This window comes from Rhinopithecus roxellana, chromosome 10 (assembly GCF_007565055.1).
Source record: "Rhinopithecus roxellana isolate Shanxi Qingling chromosome 10, ASM756505v1, whole genome shotgun sequence".
NCBI lineage: Eukaryota > Metazoa > Chordata > Mammalia > Primates > Cercopithecidae > Rhinopithecus > Rhinopithecus roxellana.
Window position 1 is genome coordinate 12,686,826 of NC_044558.1, and position 26,061 is coordinate 12,712,886.

Sequence of the window (26,061 nt, forward strand, 5' to 3'; positions counted from 1 at the left end):
TGTATCAGCCTTTGGCTTCTTGATGTCTGTGTGAGTTATGGTTATGGGAGTTGGTCTTTGGTGAGATTAGTGGTGATATCAGTGTGTGGTACCTAGGGTGATTTCTTGAATAGTACGAGGGGAGGCTGAAAAGCAAACATCCACGTAAGTGTTGTCTCTTTTGGAGTTTGAAAAGTTATCACCCTAATAAACAAACCGCTTAATTGAATTGAACAGCCCTTGCTTGGTGTGATCAAAGAAAAGACCTAGACTTTGCTATCAGTAGGCTCTTGGTTCCAGGCCTGCCTTGTCACTTATGATGATGATTTTTTTTTTTTTTTTTGAGATGGAATTTCGCTCTTGTTGCCCAGGCTGGAGTGCAATGGCATGATCTCGGCTCACCATAACCTCCGCCTCCCGGGTTCAAGCGATTCTCCTGTCTCAGCCTCCTGAGTAGCTGAGATTACAGGCACCCGCCACTACACCTGGCCAATTTTTGGCATTTTTAGTAGAGAAAGGGTTTCACCATGTTGCCTAGACTGGTCTCGAACTCCTGACCTCAGGTGATCCGTCCGCCTTGGCCTGCCAAAGTGCTGGGATTACAGGCGTGAACCATCGCGCCTGGCCAGCTCATCACTTATTATGCGAGTTATATAACATTGCCGAATCCCAAGTTTTTAGTCTTCAAAATGAGAGTTTAAATGTCACCCTTATTTTGATTGCTGGGAAGTTTAAATGAAACAATATATGTGCCTGTCACATATGAGTTGACAATAAATGATAGTTTCTTTTCCTTTTCCCTTAAGTAAGTTGTTTTCCCTCTAGCCAATAAGCTCCTTAAAGAAGATAGAGATTTTCTTTTCTCATTCATTCCCATATTCTCAGCCCTTAGCACTGCCAGGCACATATTTACTGAATGAAAGAAAAATCTTTTACAAAGGTCTTCAGATCATTCATTCACCAGATAATTATTGAGTATCTACAGTGTATCAGGCACTATTCTTGGAGCAGTGCAGTCTTAAAAAACACACACACAAACAGTCTGTGTCCCCTTTTTTAGTCTAATTGGGAGAGAAACATTACATAGATAATTAGAGCAATGAACAACTTTGATCCTTGAGATGGGATTTAAATTTTAGAGATAGGTGACATTTGGTGTCAAGTCTGTCAAGGTATACTTGATATTGTTTCTGATCAGGTACAAGAAACAGCAATATACTGTTACCTATAACTGGTTCTGAAAGTTCTGAAAGAGGTGTTTCTAAAGTATTTTTGAGGAATGGTGCTACTTTTGGAATAAGTATAAATACATTGTAAAGTATCTATTTCGAGAGGGAACAGACTTGATGGGATGGGATCATAGTAGGCAAGGTGTTCCAGGAACTTGGAACATACTGGGATAAGGCTTAAACACAAGTCACAGAACTGAGTGATAGGGCAGTGAGCGCATCTACTGGAGAGGAGATGGGGCATGTTGGCAGCTTGTAACAAGATTTTTATGTAGACAGTTAGACTTCAAACTTCATCAGTAAGTCAGTAGATAGGCCCTAGGTGGAAACACAGGACAAAAGATGATTTTGTGTTGGCACTAGAAATACTTTGAGATTGTTTAATGAGGCTCATTCATTCATTTGATAAATACTTCACGAATGTCCAGTGCAAGCCCTGTTCTAGGTATAAGGGATATGGTAGTGAACAAGGCAGACAAGCTCCTTGTGCATGCAGAGTCTCACGATAACCTTTCCTCCTGGGTGTGTGGATGTGGGAGAGCCTGGGGCTCCTGTGTGGTCTGGGGGTCTGAGAGGTGGATGAAGATACAGTAGGCCCGCAACTGTGGAAATCAAAGTCCAAGCTCCAGTGAACCATCAACTCAGAAACAAGAGATTGTTAAGAACAAGACCTAGATCCAGATCTAAGGGCAGGATTTGCTGCGGAGGTCAGGCCAGCATGGGCTGGGGCAACTTGGCCCGGAACTCTACAACAGGCAGGACAGGGAGCCCCGAATGGGGCACCTGCAGCTGAGTCCATGGAGCGGGAGGGACCAGTGTAATTTAGACCCTGCACGCAGCTCTAAGGGGTGTTTTCAACATATTTATTCAACTAGAAACTGTTTATTAACAGTGTTTTGAAACAAGTGGGATTTTTGTTGAGGTTGTAGGATAATTCAGGGTCATATGGAGATTTTTATTCTATCAGTATTTGCCCTATCATGTAGATGAGACACATTAGAGGCAAGCCTCTGAAAATTAGATTGATTTATTTTTCTAGTCTGAACCGAGGAAAATAAGTACTTGTTCTTGTATCTCCAGGTGATCTAATGTATGTAAAATGTTGTCTTACGGTGAGACAATGCATACTAATTTTCTACGCACTTGATGAAAGGAGTGGATGAGGGAAGCAGCATTGGTCTTTGAAGCTAGGTCAGAAAGAAATGGAAGCCATGGCGTGAGAAGAATGCATCGTGGTTTATGTGGCCTTTTTCATGTATTTTAACTCACCTGATTTTCTCAGGGCCTCATCGGTCAGTCAACGCAGTTGTCTCCATCTCATAGCCAAGGAGACTGAGACTCAGATCTGCCCCGTCCCCTTTTTTTGTAGTTTTAGGGGGAAGAATAAACGTGGAGGAAGTAAATGAGTGTGTTTGTTCAGGCTTAGACTTTCGTTATTTTTTAGCCTTGCAAGGAAGGGGAGGAAAGCCAAAAACGATGGCTACAATTGGAGATAGAATTAATGCAAGGTGCATTAAACTGTAAGGTTAGTCTCAGTAAGAGGTTGTTTATATGGTGGTGTCTTGGGTGTATCTTACCATGTAGCATTCTTCCTTTTAAAAAGGGTTCCTTCAGGTGCAACATCAGTCACAGCATAGAAAGCCTATGGTGCTTTGCCCTGCCCTGCCCTGCCCTGCCCTTCCTTCCCTTCCCTTTTCCTTCCCTTTTCCTTCCTCTCTATCTTTCTCTTTCTTTCTATCTCTCTCTGTTTTTTGTTTCTGCTTTTTTTTTTTTTTTTTTTTTTTTAATTTTATTTGAGAAAGGGTCTTGCTCAGTCAGCCAGGCTGGAGTGCAGTGGTGCAGTCATGGCTCACCAGCCTTGACTTCCTGGGCTCAAGTGATCCTCCCACCTCCGCTTCCCAGGTAGCTGGAATGCATCACCGTGCCCGACTAACTTTTAAATTTTTTTATTAGAGACGGTTTTGCCAACTCCTGGGCTCAAGTGATCCTCCTGCCTCTGCCTCCCAAAGTGCTGGGATTACACGTGTGACCCACTGAGCCTCTGCCCTGTGCCACTTTTCCACAGCTGCTTTACCTATAGCCTGGGAGTCAGGCCAGCAAATGACAACACCCCAGGCACAGACATGCTCTCAAGGAACTTCGAGTCAGGTATCTCACTTTGTATAGAGCCTCCATTTTAATTCTATTTTGTCCTAGTTAGAGACTCATCTTTCTTCTGAGGGGTGCAAATGATCCTTTGGAGAAGTTTAAACCTGTTTCACGGTTCAAAGTCAAGATGGTAGAAACAAGTCATATCCAACAGAGTGCCCCGAGCTCTAAGAGTTGTGTCTGGGCTACGTTTTTTCAGGTGTCTCCAAAGAAGTGTTGTGGCCAAGTTCAGGAGTGACCCAAATGAGGAGAGGTTGCACTGCATAGTGATGATTTGTGTTGGGGAGGAGAGATGGAACTTTGCAGACTGGCGTCCTGAACCAACTTGTTTTTCAGCTTCTAGGGAAATTTGTTAGGTAATTTTTTTAAAAAGAGAGAGAGAGAGAGACAGAGAGAGAGAAGACTTAATTTGATGGAGCCTAAACTCCACTGTCTTCTTTCTGCTGAGTGCTAAGGGGCTCATGGTCTTTGAGGACAGAGGGCAGGAAAACACCTTCATCCCTTGTGTCCTCTGTAAGTGGCCTCAAGTATGGGGGACTCTGATGACTATTGCTGTTGGAGAAAAGAAGGAAAAGGAACACAGGTTAACTTCTGTTATCGCCTCTCCAGAGTTTATGATGTTTCTGAAAGGATGGGGATAGCACGTGGCCCCCACTCATCCCTGTGAGGTGCTGCTGGGTATCCAGCCTGCAGTGTACATGCTCACCACTGGCACTGGGGATGGTGAGTGCAGCAGAGAGATGGAATTCTTAATTTATTCAATTTTAATTAAAAAACACAATTGAGTTGTTAAAAATCTATTTAGGAGTGTTTGGAATAGCTTGGATATGTGAATTTACCTTTTCAACCGTGAATTTTATGAACTCTAAATACAGATCAAGTATTTCCAGCAAAAATTTAGTGTCAGATTTGAAATGTAAACTAGACACCAGATTTCAAAGACTTAGTATGAAAAAAACATAAAATATTTCTGTAATTATGTATATTGACTATACGTTGAAAGAATATTTTGGCCACATTGAGTTAGGTGTCATATGTTATTTAGATTCATTTTACCCATCTCTTGTTTTTCATGTAGCTACCAGAAAATGTTAAATTACACATGGGGCTCCGCTTGTATTTCTGTGGGACAGTGCGAGTCTAGACAGTGCCTTACGGGATCCATCAGAAGCATTATTGGACTTTCTAGGGAAAGTTGCTGAAGTTCAAAAGTTAGAGTCATAATTTTTCCCGTTGTGTTAACAAGTTGCTTTATATGGATGGGTTTATGACAATTGAGGGTTAGAAAATAGTTTTAATAAGAGTAAGTTAGTTGAGAGGATAGCTTTGCCTCTGTTAATCAGAATGATTTTTAAATGTATTTTCACCCACTTAGAAGCCACTGATTCTCATGGGAACAGAAAACTACATTCGTGCATAGTACGAATTTGTGCCTGTTGGATCCTTGTACCTTTATGCCAGACAGAAATCTCAATGATTGTCAGTGTAGGTTTTATTTCCTTGTGGCAAGGAATATAAAGTAATACAACCAAAGGGGAATTCCATTGCATGAAAGGAAATATTAGTGCTTGTCTAGCTCCAGTTTCAACCCTATAAGCTCTAAGTGATTTTCAGAGTCCCTCCTTCAACTTTTTTGTTAAACTTCCCAGATTTTCCTATTTATAGATCTCAGTTGTTGGCAGCTACATGTTGGAAGCGTTGTTGAAGCCCCTGGTAAGGCTTGATGCTGTAGCTTTCACAGCTTGGTTTGCAAGTTGCTTTCTAAAGATGCAAAGAGAATTACTACCCACTCTAGTAGTTTGAAGAACCCAGTGAATTTCAGATATTAAAACCATATTCATGCCACTGTTCTATAATTCTATCACTGTTTTAGAATTGCATTGTATCTAAAGGAAGGAGAGATAGAATACTAATAATAATATCAAGATGCTCAGAAACTGTTGAGAATTTTGTTTTACAGAAAGAACTTGGATTTCCAGAGGCTTTAAAAAAATTTATTAAGGAAGGAGTAAATAAATACGCTAGGTTCTTGAGTAAACTACTCTTATCCTTCAGAACCACTTTGTACATAGGCTTTATCATGATGGCCAAGAGTTTTTAAAATCCTATAGGCAGAGGGTATATTCTAGAGAAAGAAGACAGCATTGGGTTTAGGACTGCTAGCTCCATCCAGAGCAGTTATGTGGTTCACTCAGGGATCTTGTTAGCCCTTCAGCGTCAGTTTCTACATCTGTCAAGTAGGTTTTGTGCTAGTTCTGGTGACATGGGTTCTGGTGACGTGGGGGTATTAGGAGCATGTCATTGAAGGATTTTTATCTTGGAAAAACCTTAGTAGGCTCAAGGTTTCTAGTTGTTTGGGGTTCTAAGATTTTATTAACAAGTCAGCTGCTTGGAGTTCAAGGCATTTCTTCAGATTATAATCAGTTGATAGTTCAGTGTGCAAAAATAAAGACCAAACCATGGTAAGTAGCAGGGTTACTGTAAGGAAAAAATGTGTCCCACTGGCCACTTTAAAATGGCACAGGTGCATCTCTGTAGCAACCTTGACAGCCATCACGTGGGATCATTCCCCTCACCCAGGGAACAGTGGTTCTCCAATCTCCAGTCTCTCCATTCTCCAGCATGAGAAAGTGGTCTGGAGCCTGATCACATGAAGATGGACAGACACAGCCTTTTGGATGCGAGAGAGGGAAGGGAGTGCAGGCCAGAAGTGGAATGGGTTTTCATTTCCTCTTGCTTGTTTTTTATTAACCTTGTCTTGCTCCTGCCACACACAAGTGCAGCCAGTATTCAGGACACTGCTCCATGTGGAGCTCCAGAAAGTGAAGCTGAGAAGCCTTCCTTGGGGTGGACATGGAGGGAGCAGCAGAGGCAATAGGGAGAAAATAACCACCATGGCTCAGGCACTGCTTGGAGCAGTTGTTCATATGTAGGTCAGGTAGTCATCATTCAGGAACTTCCTGTATTACACAAATAATCTCTATTTTATGGTTAAAGGTGGGACAGTGATAATTTACTCAGGAGGGAAGGACAATTAGCAGATTGATTAATAAGGTTTCTAAAAACCTATTGTGAAAGAGAATCCTTTAACATATGTCTTGTTTATTCTGCTTATTTATGTCTTGATTTAAGACAGTGATTTGCAACTTTAACTCTGCATATTGGAATCACCTGGGAGCTTTAACCATGTTCATGGCTGGCTCCCATCCCTGGAGATTTACTTGGCTATTGGGATTGCGTTTTAAAGTTTCTCCAGGTGATTCTAATACACAGATAATAGAATGCCTGATTTAAAATGTGTTTCCTAAATTGTTAGCTGATCCTGAGTGCATATTTTCTATGTAGTGTTCCACACTAATAGTTTTAATGAAGGCACAGAATCTTATATAAAATAAACTGCTGATTAGTCTTAACTACAGGGCTACAAAAGTGTCCTCCTTATTTCAAGCTGCTTAATATTCCGTTAATCACTGTTATCATGCACACACACTTCTGTATTCCATTCTCATTCATTTACTTTTTAGAATGGTATTAATGCTGATGGCATTTGCAGGGTAATAGTCACCTTGTCAGTAGAACTTGCTTTAGTAGTTAGTTGTCAGAAACAAAACTCCCCGGACTTTCTACCCATGACCACAACGAAGGGAATGATGCCTTTTCTGAGTCCCTATTCCTAACAATCAGGAAATTTCTATGATGTTTGACACGTATAGGTAGAAATTACTTGCCAAGGTGATTATGACTTCTGGAAAATGTTTTTAAAGGAAGCACAGGTGTGTAACACTCTTAATCAGTATATAAGATTGTTTGTATGTTACTTTTTTTGAGTTATAAAAGGAGGAGGATAAATTCTGCCTCCTTCCTCAGTCACTGTCAATCTGTCTTCTTTTGAATTTAGTTTCCCATTTTACAACATAAAGACAAGTTTAATTCTTAAGGCTTACATAAAAAAAGTAATGTTTAATTTGGGATTTCTCAAATTCTTCATCATAATAACACCTTGCATTAGTAGAGAACCCTTGTTGCAAAAAGATCAAAATATTTGATAAGCTTCATCTCATTTTTCTTTTTTTTGAGACAGCATCTTGCTCTGTCGCCCCAGCTGGAGTGCAGTAGCACAATCACAGCTCACTGTAGCCTCAACCTCCTGGGCTCAAGTGATCCTTCCACCTTAGCCTCCCGAGTAGCTGGAACTACAGGCACATGCCACCATGCCTGTTTTTTGTAGAGACGGGGTTTCGCCATGTTGCCGAGGCTGGTCTCGAACTACTGAGCTTGAGGGATCCTCTTGCCCTGGCCTCCCAAAATGTTGGGATTACAGGGGTGAGCCACTGCGCAGGACCTCTTTTATCTTTGAAATAACATCATGCGATGGCAAAGGCTGGGTATTGTTATCCAAATCTCTCACACAGCAACACTGAGGAGACATTGACTCATTTCTTGTGCGTTGCTTTTTACGTACAGTATTGTTTGGTTTTGTTGAAAATTATTTTGGTAGTAAACATTTTCCAGCGGTATAAATCTTTTCCAGACTCATTTGCACTTGTTACTGTAGGTAGAGTTCATGAGGCTCTTCCTATTTCTGTTTTATTTCGGAGCCTGAAGTGACCCAGGAATTCTGTGATATATGTAGAGCGAGGGAATTTCTTCGGTTGACTGTGGTCCTGGTTGTAATCCAGCCTTCTTCCTTACAGAGGCGGGTGAGGGTTGGGGTATCCCTTAAGGGCTGGCGGGTCTTCATACAAACAGCTTTGCCGAGGCTGCCTAGAGCCTGGGCCAGCAATGGGGTAGTATCAAGTATGGAGCATTATTCAGCGGTTCTCCACACTCCCCTTGTTTGAATGAGAATATAAATCTTCTCCCCTGGCTCTCACGTCAGATCTTTAAAACCTCAAGTTTCTTATTAGGCGTGTGTGGTCCATTTAAGCTCTAGACATTTCGAAAAGATAAATCACAGGGCAAAACATCTTTTTAGTTTGAGTGGTAGCTCGCTGGGGTTGTGAGTCTGAGCTGTTGCTTTTCTTTCTCTTCCTTTTGCAAGACTTCCAGGATATAGCCGTGAAAGAAGGACACAAAGAGAGCAAAGCCCTAAGTGATGCTGTGGCACAAAGAAGAAAGCTACTTGAGGAGGAGGTGAAGGGTTTACGAAGAGGCAGAGAATGCACGTGGAGGGAGGGAGGAGCTAATAGTTAATGCTCAGGTTCCAAGCCCTTTGGGCTGCCAGTGTCTGCAGGAGCCTGACTTTCATCCTTTCCTTCTGCCCAGGTTTTAAGTGTCATGAGTTGCTGGGGAAGCTCCCACCCCAGGTCCACTGTGAGGGACGTACAAGAGCAGTCACGTGACAATAGTACATGCCTGGAAGGTATCTCTCATTTGGAGGGAGATTGAGAAGCGCTGTCTAATGGTGCCCTTGATACAACTAAATAGCAACTCTCTCAGTTCATTACTTGTTAGCCCCAGGCAGATTGGCTAATTATAATAGCCAGACCATTAAAGGGAATAGCGTTAATGGAGGAGAAAGCAGCTAATAAAGAGCCGAACTTGACCACTTTGTTGTGCCCAGGATACAAGCTGCTGTTAATTTAAATACCTGTTTCTTCTGCTGTTAGAACTAGGAAGAAAGGATTTAGTGACCCTCTTTCAAAAGGTGGATCACAAGCTTAGAGGCATTGCTGGATAAATTCAACAGCAAGACTTTATTTCTTCCCCAGTGGTGACACCTGATGGTTCTGTATAAATAAAGTCACACCACCTTTCTTAGGCTGAAGTGATGCTGCTGACCTGCTCTCAGTAGGACCTGCACTTGTATGGCTTCTCCAGGAGTTGTGATGTTTGTTGCTGAGCTCATCCAACCTCTGCTTTGAACAAAGGCAATCCTCTCTATCATGGAAGGGATTAGAGGTATAGCCTGGGGCTGCAGAATGGTGTGATTTAACTTTTCCCATGCAGGTTCAAAGCTTGTAACTTTACCTGTGTGTACATCCACACTGGGTTCCAGCCACACGAACTGGGCCACCTTCATAGACCTCCCTGGTAACCACAGCCTGACATGACAAGGAATTACAGCTTTAGTTTCTGTTTACTATCCATGTTAGAAATATCTAAGGAAATTCAGAAAAAAAAAAAAAAAAAAAAAAAAAAAAAAGAATTTCATGGCACCTCAAGAGTGGGAAGTATCTTAATTAAAATGTTTTAAAATGGGAACAATAAATTGATTTGAGTTTTTTTGCTTTGGTGCTTGTCTTTAAAGAAATTGCTCCTAGTTCTAGAAACTAGTGCTTTTTCTAATTATATTCAGTAGAACCCTAGGATCCTGTGAGGGGGCATAAGGAACTAATTGATAAAGAAGGGGACTATGGTGTCCATGTTTTATTTGGGGTCGTTCTACCCACACTGTCATTTATAAGCTCTGACTTACCAGGGGAGATAAGATTGTATGGAACCTCTTGCAGTTATAAGGAACCTTTAAGTTCTCCTACTCCAGCTCCTTCACAGTGCAAGAACCTGTTTTAGAGTCACTTTTCAGCCTCAGCGTTAAGTCAGCTTTAGGAGAACAGTAAATCGCCCATATATCTGGAGACTTCAGCTGTTCGAAAGGCCTTCCTTCTAGTGCATGGGTATCTGTTGCTGGCTCTGCCCTCTGCTAATACAAGCAAGCCTTGAGTCTCTCTTACACTTGTCCTTCCTATCTTTGAAGACATCTCCGAGGAGATTTTAAATCTTTTTTCCCTGCACAGGCCACATGTATCCTTAATGCCTTCATCCATTCCCATCTTGGGAATGTGCATCTTTGGCCATTGGAGAGGTCTTGCTTGGACTGCGGCCGCTGTGATTTCTGGGGGCAGATTCAGCTCCTTCTTGGTGTAGAGATCTGCCCACTGTAGGCACCAAATAGATGTTGGCAGGCTTCTTTCCTCCTTACTGCTTCTATTTATCTCACCTGTACTTTTGGATTTGCTGCTCTTGGATAAGTGGATAAGAATAAGGGAAATGTCTTTTGTTGTTGTTAAAGACAATGTTAGGATAGAAAGTAATATGTTTTTGCTCAGAAATGCCCAATAAGATTTCTAGTCCAGGCCAAGGTATCATTTGCGTAAGCAACGCAGAAATGCCCTCCTGGTCCTACTGATTGTTTCCCATGGTTAATGTACAGCCCTGGATAAATTTGAGTGGCTACTTCTGTTCAGAGATCATGCCACGAGAACCTTTCTCATACATCAGAGAGAGTCCCCTTCCTTCAGCTGAATGCATTTACCCCTCAGTCTGTGCTGCCCATAAGATAAGCAACATGCGTAAGAAGGTAGGTGCCTTGGCTTAGGTGGCTCTGTCGAGTCGCCCTCAAGAATCCTGCTGGAATTCTGTGAGGAGTGAGGATGCAGAGCAATGAAATATTCCAAGGCTGCTATGATTTTTACAAGCTTGAACCTGTCTCTTGGAATTCCCCATTGTGAAGTCATTATTGACTGGTTGGCATTATGAAGCAGTTCAGAGAAGTAAAGTTAGATCAGTCTGCACCCAAATACCAGGCGCACCATCTCCCGAGCTGGTGACTAGAACTGCGGTTTTCAAGTCCGTTTCCTCATTGTGGAATGGAGATAACGATGCCTTCCTTGCAGGGTCCTTGTGAGGCTGAAATAAAATAAAGACTTCATAGGAACACATGCCATGTGCTCACTTAATGCTAGCTCTCTTTCCTGATTGTGGCAGTGACTGTATTTTCCAGCTAAAATTGTGACATGTGTTCTGAGAGGTGTAAGTATTATATATAACTACCCATATGTATTTATGGGTAAAGGGGCACAGAACTTTAAATATTGAGACCATCCTGGAAATTCTAGGACATATGATTGCATAATTTGTAATGCCTGATACAGGCCTAGCCTCATAGTTGACAGCTGATGAATGCTGAAATATTTCTTTATCATAAGGAGAAAAAAAAACCTCAATGACCTTTTACAGCGATGTTGATTGCAGGGCTTATTGCTAATGCTCTTTTTTTTTTTTTTTTATCTCACTATGCAAAAATAATACAGGTCTGTGTAAGAGGAAGACTTAAGATGCTTTGACTTAATCGTATCTGTTTGTCACAAGCGATATACTGCCTTCTGATTTTAGGATGTAACCATCCAGAAAGGCAGAAGAAAGGGACATTTTCAGTTCTAAACAGGAATCCGAATATCAACGTCCTGAACATCTACATAAACTAGAGAAAGGGCACTCCTTTAGATTGGTGAAGCGGGCTCCTTGGGAGATCCCCACATCAACACTGAGTTTGGTTTGTCCGGCGCGCCCTCTCCCCAAGGACTGAGTGGGCCATCCGGGTAACCTAGGGAGGAGATTTCAGATGCCAGGAGTATAGTTCCCACCCATCCTAATTTTCACAGGGTACGCTCATTTTTTTCTTTTTTTTTCCTTGGAAGTACTGATAGGTATTCTGCAAGATGAATATTGAGAACCAAACACTGTTTGGCTTGTAAAAATCTAATGACTCGGTATCCAGAGGGATGTTGCTTTCAGGGCAGGGAGACACTGGACACCAAGAAGAAAGCCAGCTTGGGCCCCTAAACCATCTTGGATGTCTAAACCATCTTCTGGTAACTCTCTGGATGAAAAGAAATGATGAACTTCACTTCTGTGATTTGGTAGATGTGGATTTTGGTACTTCAAAATTTGTGTTTGAGTCTCTGTGGTGTTCTTTGTAGCCCAGATGCTAGGGTATGATGTTTCTTTCTGGGGAGATTCCAGAAATGTTACTCTCCGTGGCTGTGTGTACAATGTCTATTTAGAAAAGAAGACTGGCATTTGCATCTTCTCTCAAATTCTTTAAGTTTATCTCACTGAATTTTGGAGTGGACAAAATATTCAATATCTTTTTTCAAGTGAAAAAATGTCGATTTTCGAGAGTATTCCTTTAGGTTCTTGTGTATGTCTGTTTGTGCTTTCTTGGTGGCAGAAACTCAGAAAACTCTAGAGCTCAAATTTCAGCATATTCAATTTTTTGTTAATGTGTCTACAGCTTGTTAATAAAAGCTTACTTAATGAAAGCCAACATCACCACCACTTGAATCATTTTTGCAGCCAGAAGAGTGTACTTAAATAATTGTGTATTCAGACTTCACTTTAGTAAATTTCAATAAATAGCTTCCCATAGGAGAGGTTTCTTCTGTTGAATCTGTAGAAGTTGACGATGATACAAGCACCAGCTTTCTCAGGCAGCTTTTCTAAACACCTGCAGGGTGGAAAAGAGATCCTCCTCTCAAAATATTGAATATTGCCGGCATGACCACTCTTGTCGCTGGTGCCTGCTGTTTTCCATCTTGTCTGGGTTGCAGGTTTCTTCACAGTGATGGGACACTGAAGTGCAATGGGATGAAAGCGTGCCTGTGGCATTTTTACCCTAGCTGTGGGGAAATGACCACCATCCTGTGTCCATGACACTCTTCCTCCTCAGGACTTTTAACCTAGGCTTCAGAAGCCATCACTGGGGCCAGTCCTGGCATTTATAATGGGGGTAGGGACAATTTCCAGGAAAAGTTTCTGTATCAAGGACATCTCAGTTCTACAGCAGAGGAATCTTTGAAATTACCTGCAAACCATCTTTTTGCAAGTGCAACCAACTTTATTTCTGTTTTTCTTAATTCCAAAAATGCTTTATTTCCAGAATGTTAATATTTAGTTAGCAGTAGGCTCTCGGTTTCCCAACCCCTCAGCCTTTTCAAAGGGTATAATAACAAATGTGTAAATGTACTAGGGGATCCCTGTGATTTATGGAAGCTTTATATTGAATAGTTTTGAAGAGGAAAGGCCTTTTGGTAATAATATTCATTTTTTGACTCTTCCGTAATATGCAACCTGAGGGTGGGGGTGGGGGGACATGGAGAAATGCCATTCTCCTACCTAGCACAAACTGTATACGCCTGTTTTACAGGGAAGTCACGGGCTCCTAAGCATTCAGTTTAAAAATGAGCAGAATTAGATGGGTACCCTTCATTGGCCCTTCATGGCTAGGAGAGGAATGGGAGAGGGAATGTAACTCATTTTGGCTTCAGTCCTTACACTTTCAAGAGACAACCCTACTCCATACTCCATTTTTTTTAAAAAGCTTTCTGTAATGGTTAGTGAAATTTACATTTCAGCTCTTGCCTACAACAGTTTTCTGCCTTATTTTCTCTTCCCAGCCCTTTGTGCTGCCTCCTCGACAACCTGCTCGTAGGTATTACAATTGGCCTCAGAAATTGCAGTGCTTCCCTTTTGTTCAGCTGATTGGCTTGGTAGGTTGTATCTGCAAATTTGAGAGCAGAATGTTTTATTTTTTACAGCATCTAAACAATAATGTAACCACATCACGGCGTTCTTAGTCACATCATTGACCTCCTCCAGCAGTTTATCCCCCTACAACACTTGAATACATTAATATCACTGTCTGTAGCATTTTAATTTAATTAGAGCTGCGGTTATAATCCTCTTGGGAAAATCGTTATCCCGCCCTACACACACACACACACACACACACACACACACACACACACACACTCCCTGTAATGTTAAAAGAAAGTTCCTCTGGTTTTCATCTGTCTGACAGTTTGCTTTAGAGGTGGGTGAACTGTAAGCTGGGACTCTCACCACCACCCCCTCTTTTGTTGGGGTCGGACCAGAGAAGCAGTTGTAAGAGTAAAGAGGTTCCCTTTATTTGGGAAATTAGATGTTAGTGTCCTTAAGCTTCTCTGTCTAGATGTCTCCATCTGAGATAGTGGTATTTGCTTAATTTTTCCAATTGTTGATAGTCTGCTGATGTGCCAGGGTAGATGTTAAGTGCACGGTTATTGCAATAGAGTAAAAAATGAGGACTGCGAGAGTCACCCTAGAGATTCACAAAAAGAGAGACAAAAGCAGTCTTTGTAGTGTGGGATTCCTAAGAGTGTATTTTGTTCTCCTTGGAACAGAGCCCCCTCACTGTACAGCATCCTCTTGGGGTCCCCGAGTGCTCTGCAGCCACTGAGCCCAGAGTTACCTTAGGTGTGCCATGGCTGCTAGAAGAGTGCTTGGGGCCCTAGAAGCACATTTTGCATTTGTCCCATCTTGGTCAAGGTAACCTCTCTTGTTGCTGACAAGTCTCTTCATTGAGCCTTTGACAAAGAGCTAATGGTGTGGAAAACTGTCCTCCAGCTGAGTAGAAACCATCATCAGGAACGTGAGGAGATCAGTGGGCCACAGTCTCTTCCTCTCTGACCTTCCTTTTGTAAGTTTTCATCATGAAGTAGCGGTTGTTTCCATCTAAAATTGTTTGGACGGGGTTTGCGGGGGATGGCGTCAGATCCCAGAACAGGTGCAGAAGTGTGGTGATTCAGCATAAGGTAAGGGAAACCTGTAGAAGAGAAAGCACACCAAAGGGTTGCTTTTAAAGAGAGCACAGTGAAAGGAAGGTCCAAAGCCACGATAATTTAGTAAATCACAGTATATACTTTCAGGGTAATAGCTAGTCAGACTCTTTTGTCAGTTGGCTGGAGATGGAGTTCCCAAGAAATGAAGTCCAGTCAGCATGGAGGGCTGGGTTTCTCCCAGCTTGCCTTGGTGGAGTTGGGGGAGGCGGGGATGAGGTGGCCTCACTCTCCTGGACTAGCCAGAGTGTCTTGTGAGTTTCTCTTTGCTTCAAGGGAAACAAGAGTCATTGAATTTCGAAATGCTGGCTTGTTTTTTTCTTGCACTCGTGCAGCACCATTTGAAGACCCTTTGGCTGCCCGATGTTTTCTTCACCAAGTTTCACTTCTGCAAAAACCCTCACAAAACAGAAAGTTATTTCCGAGAATAAAGTTAACGGTAGATATCTAGACATATAGTGGGATTTGGGAGGGTGGTGTCAGACAAGAGTTGCAGAATATGGAGAATTTGTTAAATTCGAAAAACAAGACTTTGAAATGCTCAGAAGCCCACCTCACCTTTAAAAACCTCTGAACAGATTTTATGTTTCCTTTATGTGTGGGTTATTACTGGTTTTTTTTCGCTTTGTTCATCCCAAACCACCCCAAACCAAACACCAAAAAAAGTGTGACCCATCCTTAAGTTATAAGTTTCTCAAAATACGTGTGATGCTTGCTAAAGTTCAAGAAAAGTACAGTTGAAAGTTTTGCCTCTGGGTGACTTTTTACAGGATGTCTTAATTGACACAGAAATGAAACCTGGGATATATGTGCCTGCCCTTCATTAAGAAATTCACCAAGAAACTGCAGGATGTATGTTTAAACAGAAATATTCCTACTGCCGTAGTTGCTTCTGATAGGTGCCTTAGGGAAGGTAGAGCAATTCCATTCGGAAATTGTAACAATATGTATATATTCATTTAAAATCAGAACTTCCTACCGCAACCGCCAAACTTTCTAGGCTATGAGCAGAGAAGCTTTAATTTGGTTATAGGCTGAGGACTCCACCACTTCCCTTTGCACATTTGATGAGATGTAAAATGTTAAAGAAGTATCTTTCCAAAACGTAAACACTGCCTTCCCTTTACTTTAACGTATGATTTTCTTTTGCTCCTGAGTTTTATTTTCATAACGGCATTTTACTCGTCTTTCCACCGTATTTTTGGATGCTGTGTGTTCCATTTCACATTGCCCAGTTAAACCACAGACACTCCTAGAGTTGTGTGTATGTATGGACTGCAAGTCAACCTAGTTGGTATGCTTATCTAAGATACAAATTGCACTGCTGTTCTGCGGAACCCAGTAGTCGGTTTCTTGCCATTATTTGCAGTATTTTAACTTAAAACTCACAGTAATCCTTCTCACCCCGTCTAGTGTGTTTTAATTGATCTAGCAAACACTGCTTGTTTGAATTCAAATGGAGAACCCACCGAAGCTGTCCCCTACCCTTTGATAGTTGATAAGGGGTCAAACAGTACTTCTTTTTTTTTTTTTGAGACGGAGTCTTGCTCTGCCGCCCAGGCTGGAGTGCAGTGGCCGGATCTCAGCTCACTGCAAGCTCCGCCTCCCGGGTTCACGCCATTCTCCTGTCTCAGCCTCCCGAGTAGCTGGGACTACAGGCGCCCGCCTCGTCGCCCGGCTAGTTTTTTGTAGTTTTTAGTAGAGACGGGGTTTCACCATGTTAGCCAGGATGGTCTCGATCTCCTGACCTCGTGATCCGCCCGTCTCGGCCTCCCAAAGTGCTGGGATTACAGGCTTGAGCCACCGCGCCCGGCCACAGTACTTCTTTTAAATTCAGATACTTCTTTGAATGAACTATGAAATACTTCAGAGGGAAAGGAAATACCGATTCTGAGACGGAGAATGAAGGAACAAAGAGATACTCATTACTGTTGCAGATAATTCCTTGCCATGAAGGAAACAATTAGATGTTGGATATTTTTGGTTGTGTTTGTTGTATAGCAAGATAGGTGGACAACAGAAAAATCTTCCTCGTGGATTTAAATTCTAAATCTAGAACTTATCTTTGAAGCTGTCACTTTACTCGTTCAGCTCACTCTCTGTGGAATGAATCTAGAATCATACTTTGATTAGAAGCTGGGGATATTGCTACAGAAGAGAAAACGTGGCTTCGATATAATGATGGCATTAATTATGCGACTTGGGCAAGTCATTTTTTAGAAAGTTGTCTTTGAGCCATTCTCTTGGACATATTTTTTTGTTCCCTTTTGTCCCTCCTTTTTACTTGTACAAACCACAAGGTGTACACCTATTGACCTGAGTCCAAAGTAAAGGCTGTTTTCAAAGATGGCAGAGTTTTGTTATATAGCCCCAATGCTAGGCATCTGAAAGACAACTGTATACAGTGTCTCTACAGAGAGAGTAAGCCGGATTGCTTGGGAAGCTGGTACTGCCCATGCCCCACCTCCCTTTTGCTCCCCATCCCCAGATGGTCTTGCACCTCCATTCCAAGCTTTCATTGTCTCTCTCCCCCTCCCCTCTTCCTGCCCTTATTTTTAACAGCAGGAACGAATTTCATATACACCTCCAGAGAGCCCAGTGCCGAGTTACGCTTCCTCGACGCCACTTCATGTTCCAGTGCCTCGAGCGCTCAGGATGGAGGAAGACTCAGTCCGCCTGCCTGCGCACCTGCGTGAGTGTTCGTGACCCGAGAGGGACAGACGATCGATGGCATGGGGCGGGGGTGGCAGGCAGTGGACTCCAGGCCAGAGAGTAGCAAGCTCTGAGGTGGTTTTCACAGGACTTCGCCACGCTGCTTTGGAATCTTTCACACCCCCTGCCCCCAAATACCTTTGAAAAGTTTGAGGTTGCTGTTCCTTGTTTCTCAGTGTATTCATTTCTTCCCTGACTAGGACATGTTAAAAAAACAAGAAACCTGGATGCATGCAGTATATGGCAGAGCCAACTAAATCTCCTAGTAGACAAGATGATTTGTGTGTATGCAAAGTTTATCTGTATTCTCAAATTCACGCTTACTCAACTTTAATATTTTCTTTGGTCCTAAATTTTGCTCAGTTTGTGAGTCAGACTCACTCCTGCTTTGTGTTTAAGCATTGCGCTGTTCTTTCTTTCCAGGGCCCTCCTTCCCCTCCCTGTCTGTGCTGGCTACTTTTCTTCCCTTCGTTTTCTAGGCCTGCCGTAGATCCTTTCTCTTACCTCCTTTCCTTCTCCTCCACTCTCTCTTGCTTCTCTTGTGCTTGCTTTGCCTCAGCAGCTGCAGTCTGTAGTGGTTCCACCTTTCTCTCCCAAATCATCTCTACCCCTTGGCCTACCACTTCCCCATCTCAGTCCTCAGCTGCAACTTGGCAGAGGTTTGGGGCCCACACACCTGTGCTGCTGATACTGGCCTCCAAAGCCGTTGACACCTGCTGTGTCCTTTTTGTCTGCCTTTCTCATACTACCGCCCAGCTCAGGTGATAAAACAGGATTGGGGCGGCTGGAGAGATGAATCACCTGATTCCCACCCTCTTCACAGTGTCCAAGAAAATGCCAGCTTCTCTGCCTTGAATGTTATCCTGAGGGCACAAGACTTGGTTATAGAGGACACTTGGGGTCACCGTGGCCCTTCCAGTGACTTCAGTGGTGGCACAGTCTTGTTCACCATCTCTCTCCAGCATGGTGATGCTCCCAAGTTCTTCTCCTCCTGTTCCACCCTCCTCAGAAGGTTGCTTTCTGAATGCAGAGAACAATAGGAGACAGAGGATGCAGGTTCTTCCTTTCTCTCTCTGATAATTCAGGGAATTAGATGACCATGATACTGGGGCTCCTGGGGGAACACTGCTGGCTTATGCCTTCTGCCCCACAGTGCAGACGGTTGCTGGGATGTTTGCAAGGAGTTGGGGGCATGAGAATCCTTTCCCTCCTGTGTCTTGCTGCGTCCATCAGTATTTACGAAGTTGCTGCCTACTATGGTCAAGACATTCCTACTTCATTTGGGCAGGGAAGTAAAGGACACAGCCCTACTCTACTATCTTTTCCTCTACTTTTAAGGAGGTTGGAACTGAAAAGGTGCCAGGGGCATGGCTGGGAACATCAGTGTCCTTAGAAACTGGAATGTTACGGCACCATGGGAGCAGACACAACTGGAAAAGAAACAGCAGCCAAGTGATAGGAAATTTTCCTCCAGAAGTCATCCTGTGACCGATATATTCACTTCAGAAATATTCGCCTCAGGATGGAACATACTCATGCCATGCAGGCAGAACACTTCTGCTACCTAATTCATTCATTTATTCATCTCGCAAATAGTTATTGATTGCCTCTGCTGTGCCCGGCACTCTTCTGTGTCCTGGGGGTGCAGAAATGAACAAAGCAGAAAAAACTCCTCTGCTCTTGTGGAACTTAAATTCTAGCACAGAGAAAAAAAAAAGTTTCAAACACTCATCACAAACAGGCGGAGATTTCTTTCATAACGTTTCATTTTTACATTTTGCAACATCCCCCAAGGAGGCCTTTGCTCCTGGTTCACTTCTGGATGCCTTGACATATGGAAGCTCCTTAACTACCTTCCACGAGATGTTATCCTGACAAAACAAACAAGCAAGCAAACACACCGAACTGGAGGTCAGGAGATCTTAACTTTTACCTAGTTCTGCTGTTTGACTGTGGTTAATTTAACTCAGTTCTCCTAGCATACAATACTGTGTGTGGACAGGAAAATGTTTCATAGCCTTCCTAACTTTCAAATATTATGATTCTCATCTGAGGCATCATTCTCCTTGCTTTGAATTGTTTCTTCCTTACTAACACTTGCATTTTTTTCTGGAGTAGACAGTTTCCTTATTGAGCCGTGTCTGTGCTGCTTACCAGCATTTTGGTAGCGCCTTCTGTGTGCCAAGCACACAACCATGATAGCTAATATTTATCACGGGATTACCCTGTAGCAGACACTATGTGAAGTCCTTTATAGGAATTCTTTTAATTCATTCTCACAATACCTGTAAGGTAGGTCTTCTTTCTATCTGCATGTCACACATAAGGGCTTAGACAATTTAAGTGATTTTTCAAGGTCAATCACAGAACCAGTAAGAGAATAGAGTCAAGACTCAAACTCAGTTCTGACTGACTCCAGAGCCCAGGATCTTATATCCACTATACCACCATAAAGTATGTGTTTAGTAAATATTTTTTGGATGGATGGATGGATGAATTCAGGGTTGACACTTAGCCAGTGTTCACTGATGTGGCCGTAGCATTGGTTTATGGCTGGAATCTATTCTAATTGCTGTCCTGTCTGTTCTATCTGTTGTTGAATGGTTTGCATATCATCCTTCGAAGCATGGATAGATTCCCACGTAGACAGCTATAAAATCTAGAACTGTGGCACCTTCCTGGAAACCTTGCCATTTCATCAGTAGTTAGACTGTGGATTCAGGTGATGGTAAAGATTTTGCCTGAATGCCTACTCTGTGGCAGTCTAACTTTATATACCTCTCCTTGGTCATCTGCATGAGACCTATTGTTGACACCATTGGTTCTGACGTCTGTATTGAATCCTCTGAAAGTGGAGCTTCCCAGGCTCTTGCTGTTTGCCCTCGGCTGGGACTTTCCGAATGGGGCTGAGCTTCTGTCCTCCCGCTCCTGTTCTAGGATTCCGCTGCTTGTCCTCCTGTTTGAGAGGAGCACATAGCCCCTACGATGACTGAAGCTGTGCCACACACTTGAAGATGCATCCCAGCTGAGTTTCCAAACCTAAAAGAAAATAAATATCCTAACCAGGGAATTGGGTTATTGCTGTTTTAATCTGGGATTCCAGACAATTCCCAGTGGAATGCTCATGGAAAGTACGGGGAAGAATCTCAAAGCCAAGACAACAGCGGGACATTTATGGTATTGCTAAGTCGGAGGCGCTTTTAGCTGCTTATTTTAAAGAGACACTCATCAGATTGGTATGCCTCGAAGTGGGTTCTTTTCACCATTTTCCATTGATTACCAGATAAATCCTCTCCCTTAATTCTTCCTTTCTCTTCTTTCATTCTTAAATAACATATATTCTTGGGAGTTGGGGTTAAGGGGAGCAGAGATCATAATATCTAAGGTTCTCATACAGAGAGTTTCTCACCATTTTATTCTGCAAAAACAGAGCTAGACCCAAACTGAAGACACAGCATGACAAATTAGCAAGTTATTGAGAAGTTATTGAGAAGTAGAGAGTGATGCCTTTTCCTTTTATTTGCCAGTGATAAAAGCAAAGTGATAAATGGAGTAAAGTGTTAAGTGCTGATTAGGGAGGACTTGAAAAGGACTGGCAAAGCAGCCTGGGCAGAGTGCAAGAGGAGAGCCCAGGGAGGAAAGGCCAGACCTGTGCCATCCTGCTCTGACTCACTGCCCAGATTACCAGGACAGTGCCCTTCAACCGTCCTACAGCAGAACTCCCCTGCTCACCGGGAGAGCAAACACAAGTATGTTTGTTGAGAGGATAGAAAGGGCATCATTTTTGCTTCTTCCTCTTCTTCCATAAAGGATACTGAATTTTTTTTGAAACTTGAGGGTAGAAGAGCTGAAGTACAATTACAGTAGACAGGTGGGAAAAAAAAAAAAAAAAACAACAAGTTCCATTCTTTAAAGGAACATAAGCCTTTTATCGTAGCTTGAAAACACTTGAAAGACCAAGGACCCCCAAGGGTGCCCAGGCAAGATCACTCTTGACTCTACGCAGAGAAGGGCTGCTCCTGGGAGCGAAGGATACCTTTGTCCAGTTCTCACCAGGGGACTTGTAGTCTTGCAAGGGAGGGACGTTTTCTGATTTGTCTACCCAAAGGCCATCCTTTTTCTAAACTCATGGGGGAGTGACTGCTGAAGGGGGCAGTTAAAGCACCTCACGAGGTTCTGCCAGCCTGCTGATTGGCAGAGGCTTACCTTATGAAACACTGTGCCTCCGACAGTGATGCTCAGGCCCAGCCTTACGATAATAATATAAGTATAGTTCAGATTGATGGGGCAGAATTTAAATAATTAAATGTCTTTATTTTAAATTTCTGTTAAATATGATCATTTCACATTTAGTTGACATTGTGCCATTTGCCTGCAGACTTTGCATTTTGCAGTGTCCATTTGGCCTTCTAAAATCCCTGTGAATGATATTTAAAAATCGGAACCTAGGACTCATTCATCATATTTAATAGGGTTAGGGTTTATGATGTTGCGGGTTAATAAATAGCCATAATAGCCGCTCGGCGTTTTCTGGAGTCAGAACACCAGAAATAGTCCCTTGGCTCTCTTTCTTTTCCTTGTGAATCTTTCAAAATTCTTACATTACTACTCCTGCTTGTGTGTGTTTAATAATTTAATTTAATGCCTTCCTTTGGAAACGTTACCTCGCTGCTCACCCACTCGGCTGTTTTGCCTTCTCAGCAGAGTAACTGAGTTTAAGACAGCCACGTGACAGGCAAAGCTATATTAGAACCAGCATAGTGAGAAGGCATGCAGTGCCTCTCTTTTCTAATTGGGCAGAGCAACAATTTTATATGCTTTCACATTATGTTTGTTCCCAAAAAAAGGCAAAATTGGGAGCTGAACATGATCATCGTTATTATTTTATATTTTTATACATAACAAGATGCGCTCATACTTATTGTCTCATTTAATTGTGCAACAGTCCTTGAAGTAGGTACTATTCATTCTGTTTGATGAGCTGACCGTGGCTCCGATAGGTCAACTGGATTGTCCAGGTTCACACAGCATGTGAAAGGCTGAATGTGATTTCTACTTCTTGAAACCACCTTTCAGCTTTTTTTTTAGGAGAAAACATAACGTCAGAATTTCATGGACTTGAAAGGAGAGGCACCGCTGACCAGTGAAGTCTGGGCGGCCACAGGTGCAGGGACTGGGACAGGTGTGGTTCTAGTGATGCCACCTGATCACGAAGTCGTGCTGAATCCGCAGCAGACTGGCTTCTCCCTCTCAACAGGATGAGGGAGAGGCATCAGGATAACAGCCTGTCCCTGTGGATAGTTTATGCTGGTTTTGTTCACCAGTCCTGCTGCCTCCCGCTGTTTGTTCTCTCGTGAGCTCAGGTTAGAGCTGAATTTCTCCCTGCAACCTGAATGCCAGAGCTGGTCCTGTAAGCCCTGATGGGCCAGCTCTGAGAGTGGGCTCAATCCAGTACCCAATTCCCCAGCATTCTGCCAGGGGTGCCCTTCTAGGAGGATGGTCCTGCTGCTTTTGGAAGTCTCCAAACAAAAAACCATGGTAATAGACAGGGCTTGGGTCCAGATAGATGTGAATGGACTTGAATTTCAGGGTCGACTCTTTCAATTAGAGATGATTTAACCTCTCTAAGACTCAAGTTTCTAATGACACCTGCTAATGAGGGTTTCTTAGACATCTCAGAGCTCATTTATGTGTAGGACCTGGCACAGTGCCTGGCCTGCAGTGGCCAGGTAGCTCACCAAAGCTCCATTTCCGTTTCCAGTTACAGTGACTAGCCTGTTGAGGAGGTGGCTTCCCCATGCAGGAGCCAAGGGAAGCAGCTTGCATGTCATTGTCCGTGTGTTTCATTAAAGAAAGGACCTAGGGTTCTGTCTGTGTGGTATTGAGACTAATTTTCCTAAGTCACGATGGAAATAAGCTTTGCTTTCAAACAATCCCTTGTGATTTCCAGGGGCCCAGTTTTGCTCTAGGGCACTCCATCCCAGGACCTTTTCCTACCCACACATCTCTCCCTCAGTCTGGAACTTTCTTCCCGGTCTTGCCTGAATCTGCGAGTCTCCTTCTTCAGCCTTCCCTGCTCTTCTAATACCTATCAAGTCCTCCCCTGTCCTTTGCTATCACATCAGCGTTCCAAAAATGGCCTCTCCTCACAGCTGCCCGTGACGTGCAGTGATATCACCAGCAGAGTTGAGACAAGGACAAGGAGAAGAGATTTAATTCTCTGTCAGTGCCTTACAAAGCAGTAATGACTTCTAACAAAGCCAACCAGCCACTAGCATTTTATACTTTGTTCCCCCTTAAGCCTTCTTTTGGGTGCCTTCACTTTTTACATTCAAATGCTTGAAGGCTTTCTACTTTCCCCACGGCACATGTGGCTATACAAGGGCCCTGGTTAGCTGCTTCAAACAGCTTGAAGAGCAAAAACAGCCCGCGGCAGAACAGTCAGGATGCTTTGGAAGGGAAATTTCCTTTTTGGGTTTGCTGTCTGAAAGAATTTCCGATGCAGGCAGACGTTAATTCCTAGCTCCATGCTTCCTGATAAGGAAGCAGCTTCAATAAATGCAGCTATTTATAGATGTCTTTTTTTTTAAGAAAAAAAAATATATAACCAGAGGTTTACTGACCTTTTCTTTCACTTCACATTTCATGCAGTGAGCTCTGTGTACATTTAAGGCAGTTCCTCCAGTGTCAGCTCTGACAAAGTGGCCCTGGTTTCGCTGTGGGGGATGGGGAGGGGAGGATGAAGATGGCACGGCCCCTCATTAGTGTCACGGGCTCTCCCTTTTCTTCGGAGTTCTGAAATAGATGTTTGGAAACTGTTGACAATGGGTTGTCCCTACCTGGTGCTCTGCATTATTTATGTGAGCCCAGAGATGCCCAGCTCTATTCTAGACTCAACACTGAAAGGTTATAGCAGACTAAGAGAGCCCTTTGAAAAATAAAAGATGATGAGAACCAGTCCGTTTTATGAGACTTGAACAACAACAGGAAATCAGAAACTTTATTTCCATTTCTTCTTTTTTTCTGTCTATTGCTTCCTCTTGGATTTTCCCATCCCTCAATACCTCTGTGGTCTTTCTCTTGTCTTGATGGGTTTCCGCAGATTGAGGAGTTCCTGTCCATGAGCTCCACTCCATGGTCACCCTTACATGTATCTACCTGATACTTTCTGGCAGGTATGATAAAGGTTCACTGTGATGTTGGCTTGAACTGTGCTTCTCTAAGTTACTTCTCCCCTCCTCTTATTATCAGAAAGCATTGGTTGAGCTGAGTATATACAAATACAGTAGTTTCCATTCTCAAATAACTGGTATTTTCTCCCATTTTGCTTCATGCATGAGTTACACCGCATCAGTAATTCAGACTTTTGGTGTTTCTGGCAGGATGACCTTGATAGCTTCATCAGAGGTAAACGTTAGCAGGGACCTTTAGATGTTGCTGCTTTCGCTGTTGCCATGGGTGGATTCTGATTTTCAGTTGCCTGTACCATGTGTGAGTGTTTTGTGGTTCATTTTTCTGATCTCTTCTGAAGGAGAGGTAGAGCAGGACTTGAGAGAGTTAAACTGGCCCTGGCTCTGGCCACATGCTGACTGTAAATGCCCAAGTATAATTAGTCATGCTGCCCCAGTATTTACTGCCTCCATCTTGGGTGGGTGGACAAAACTCCATTCTTTCAACATTGGTCTCCATTTCTGCTTCCAGCAGATCATGGATACCAGTAGCTCTCAAATGGGGCTGTCAGATTCCAGTTGTAGAAATGCAGACTGTGGGTACAGATAATGGATAAAGAGCTGTAGATGTGGGGTGGATGAGGATTGGATACCTAGAAAGGAAAGTGGACTGCACAGGGCTGTGCAGGGAATACCTTATTTTACCAGGTCAGCTGAGGCTAAATTCTCAACTTTTGGGGTGGGGGTACTAACCGAAATGATTCACTGAGGAGGGTGGAAGTTTGTAAGGGAAGATATAACAATTCTTTTTTAAAAGCACCTAGAACAAGTTTTAGGGTGTTGAATAGCACCATCTTAAAAATTATAGGGGTATCCAGCAATTTATGGAGCTCTGCTTGAGAAGTATCATTGTTAGGATTTTATTACCCATTTGTTTTCCAGAAATAGCTCATCTTTGCAAACGAGCTTTTAGTTTTTTGGTCATTGCACCCTACCTGCCAGCTCACAGGAGCCCATGTTTCTCCTTAGGAGCCACTCTGAGGTCAACTATGTTTAAAATCATAAAGCCACTTTAGAGAATCTCTATGGCATTGTTGTGTGGAATAAGAAATAATGATCACTACTACTATTATATGTATATATATAAAAGTATGTGTGTGTGTGTATATATATATAAAAGTATATATGTGTATATATGCTTCATATATGTTATCCTGAATAACAACAAACACTGCACAGTAGATACTATACCTGAGGCTCTGTAGTGGTAAACCGCTTGCCCGAGGTCACACAAAGAGAAAGTGGAGGAGCCCCAGTCTGAATCCACATCTAATTCCAAAATCCAGACTTTTCTTTTCCACTTCACCCTATTACTCTTTAAAAGTCTGAGGAGCAAATGAAAGTTGTTTCATTCTGTCTGTTGGTTAGAAGGAGAATATCCAAGCT

At 42.8% G+C, this 26,061-nt stretch overlaps 1 protein-coding gene across 3 annotated transcripts in view; it reads left to right on the forward strand.

Moving 5' to 3' along the window:
- Nucleotides 1-26,061, forward strand: part of ETV6 (ETS variant transcription factor 6) — a 250,088-nt gene that overhangs the window by 88,137 nt on the left and 135,890 nt on the right. Inside the window, exon 2 of one of the 3 annotated variants that reach the window (XM_010370996.2) lies at nucleotides 17,297-17,426. The exons of 1 other annotated variant lie outside the window; for it this stretch is intronic. In XM_010370996.2, coding sequence (XP_010369298.1) covers nucleotides 17,297-17,426 — 130 coding nt within the window. The remainder of the gene's footprint in view (nucleotides 1-17,296; nucleotides 17,427-26,061) is intronic. One more of the 3 variants, XM_030938568.1, reaches the window with a different exon arrangement.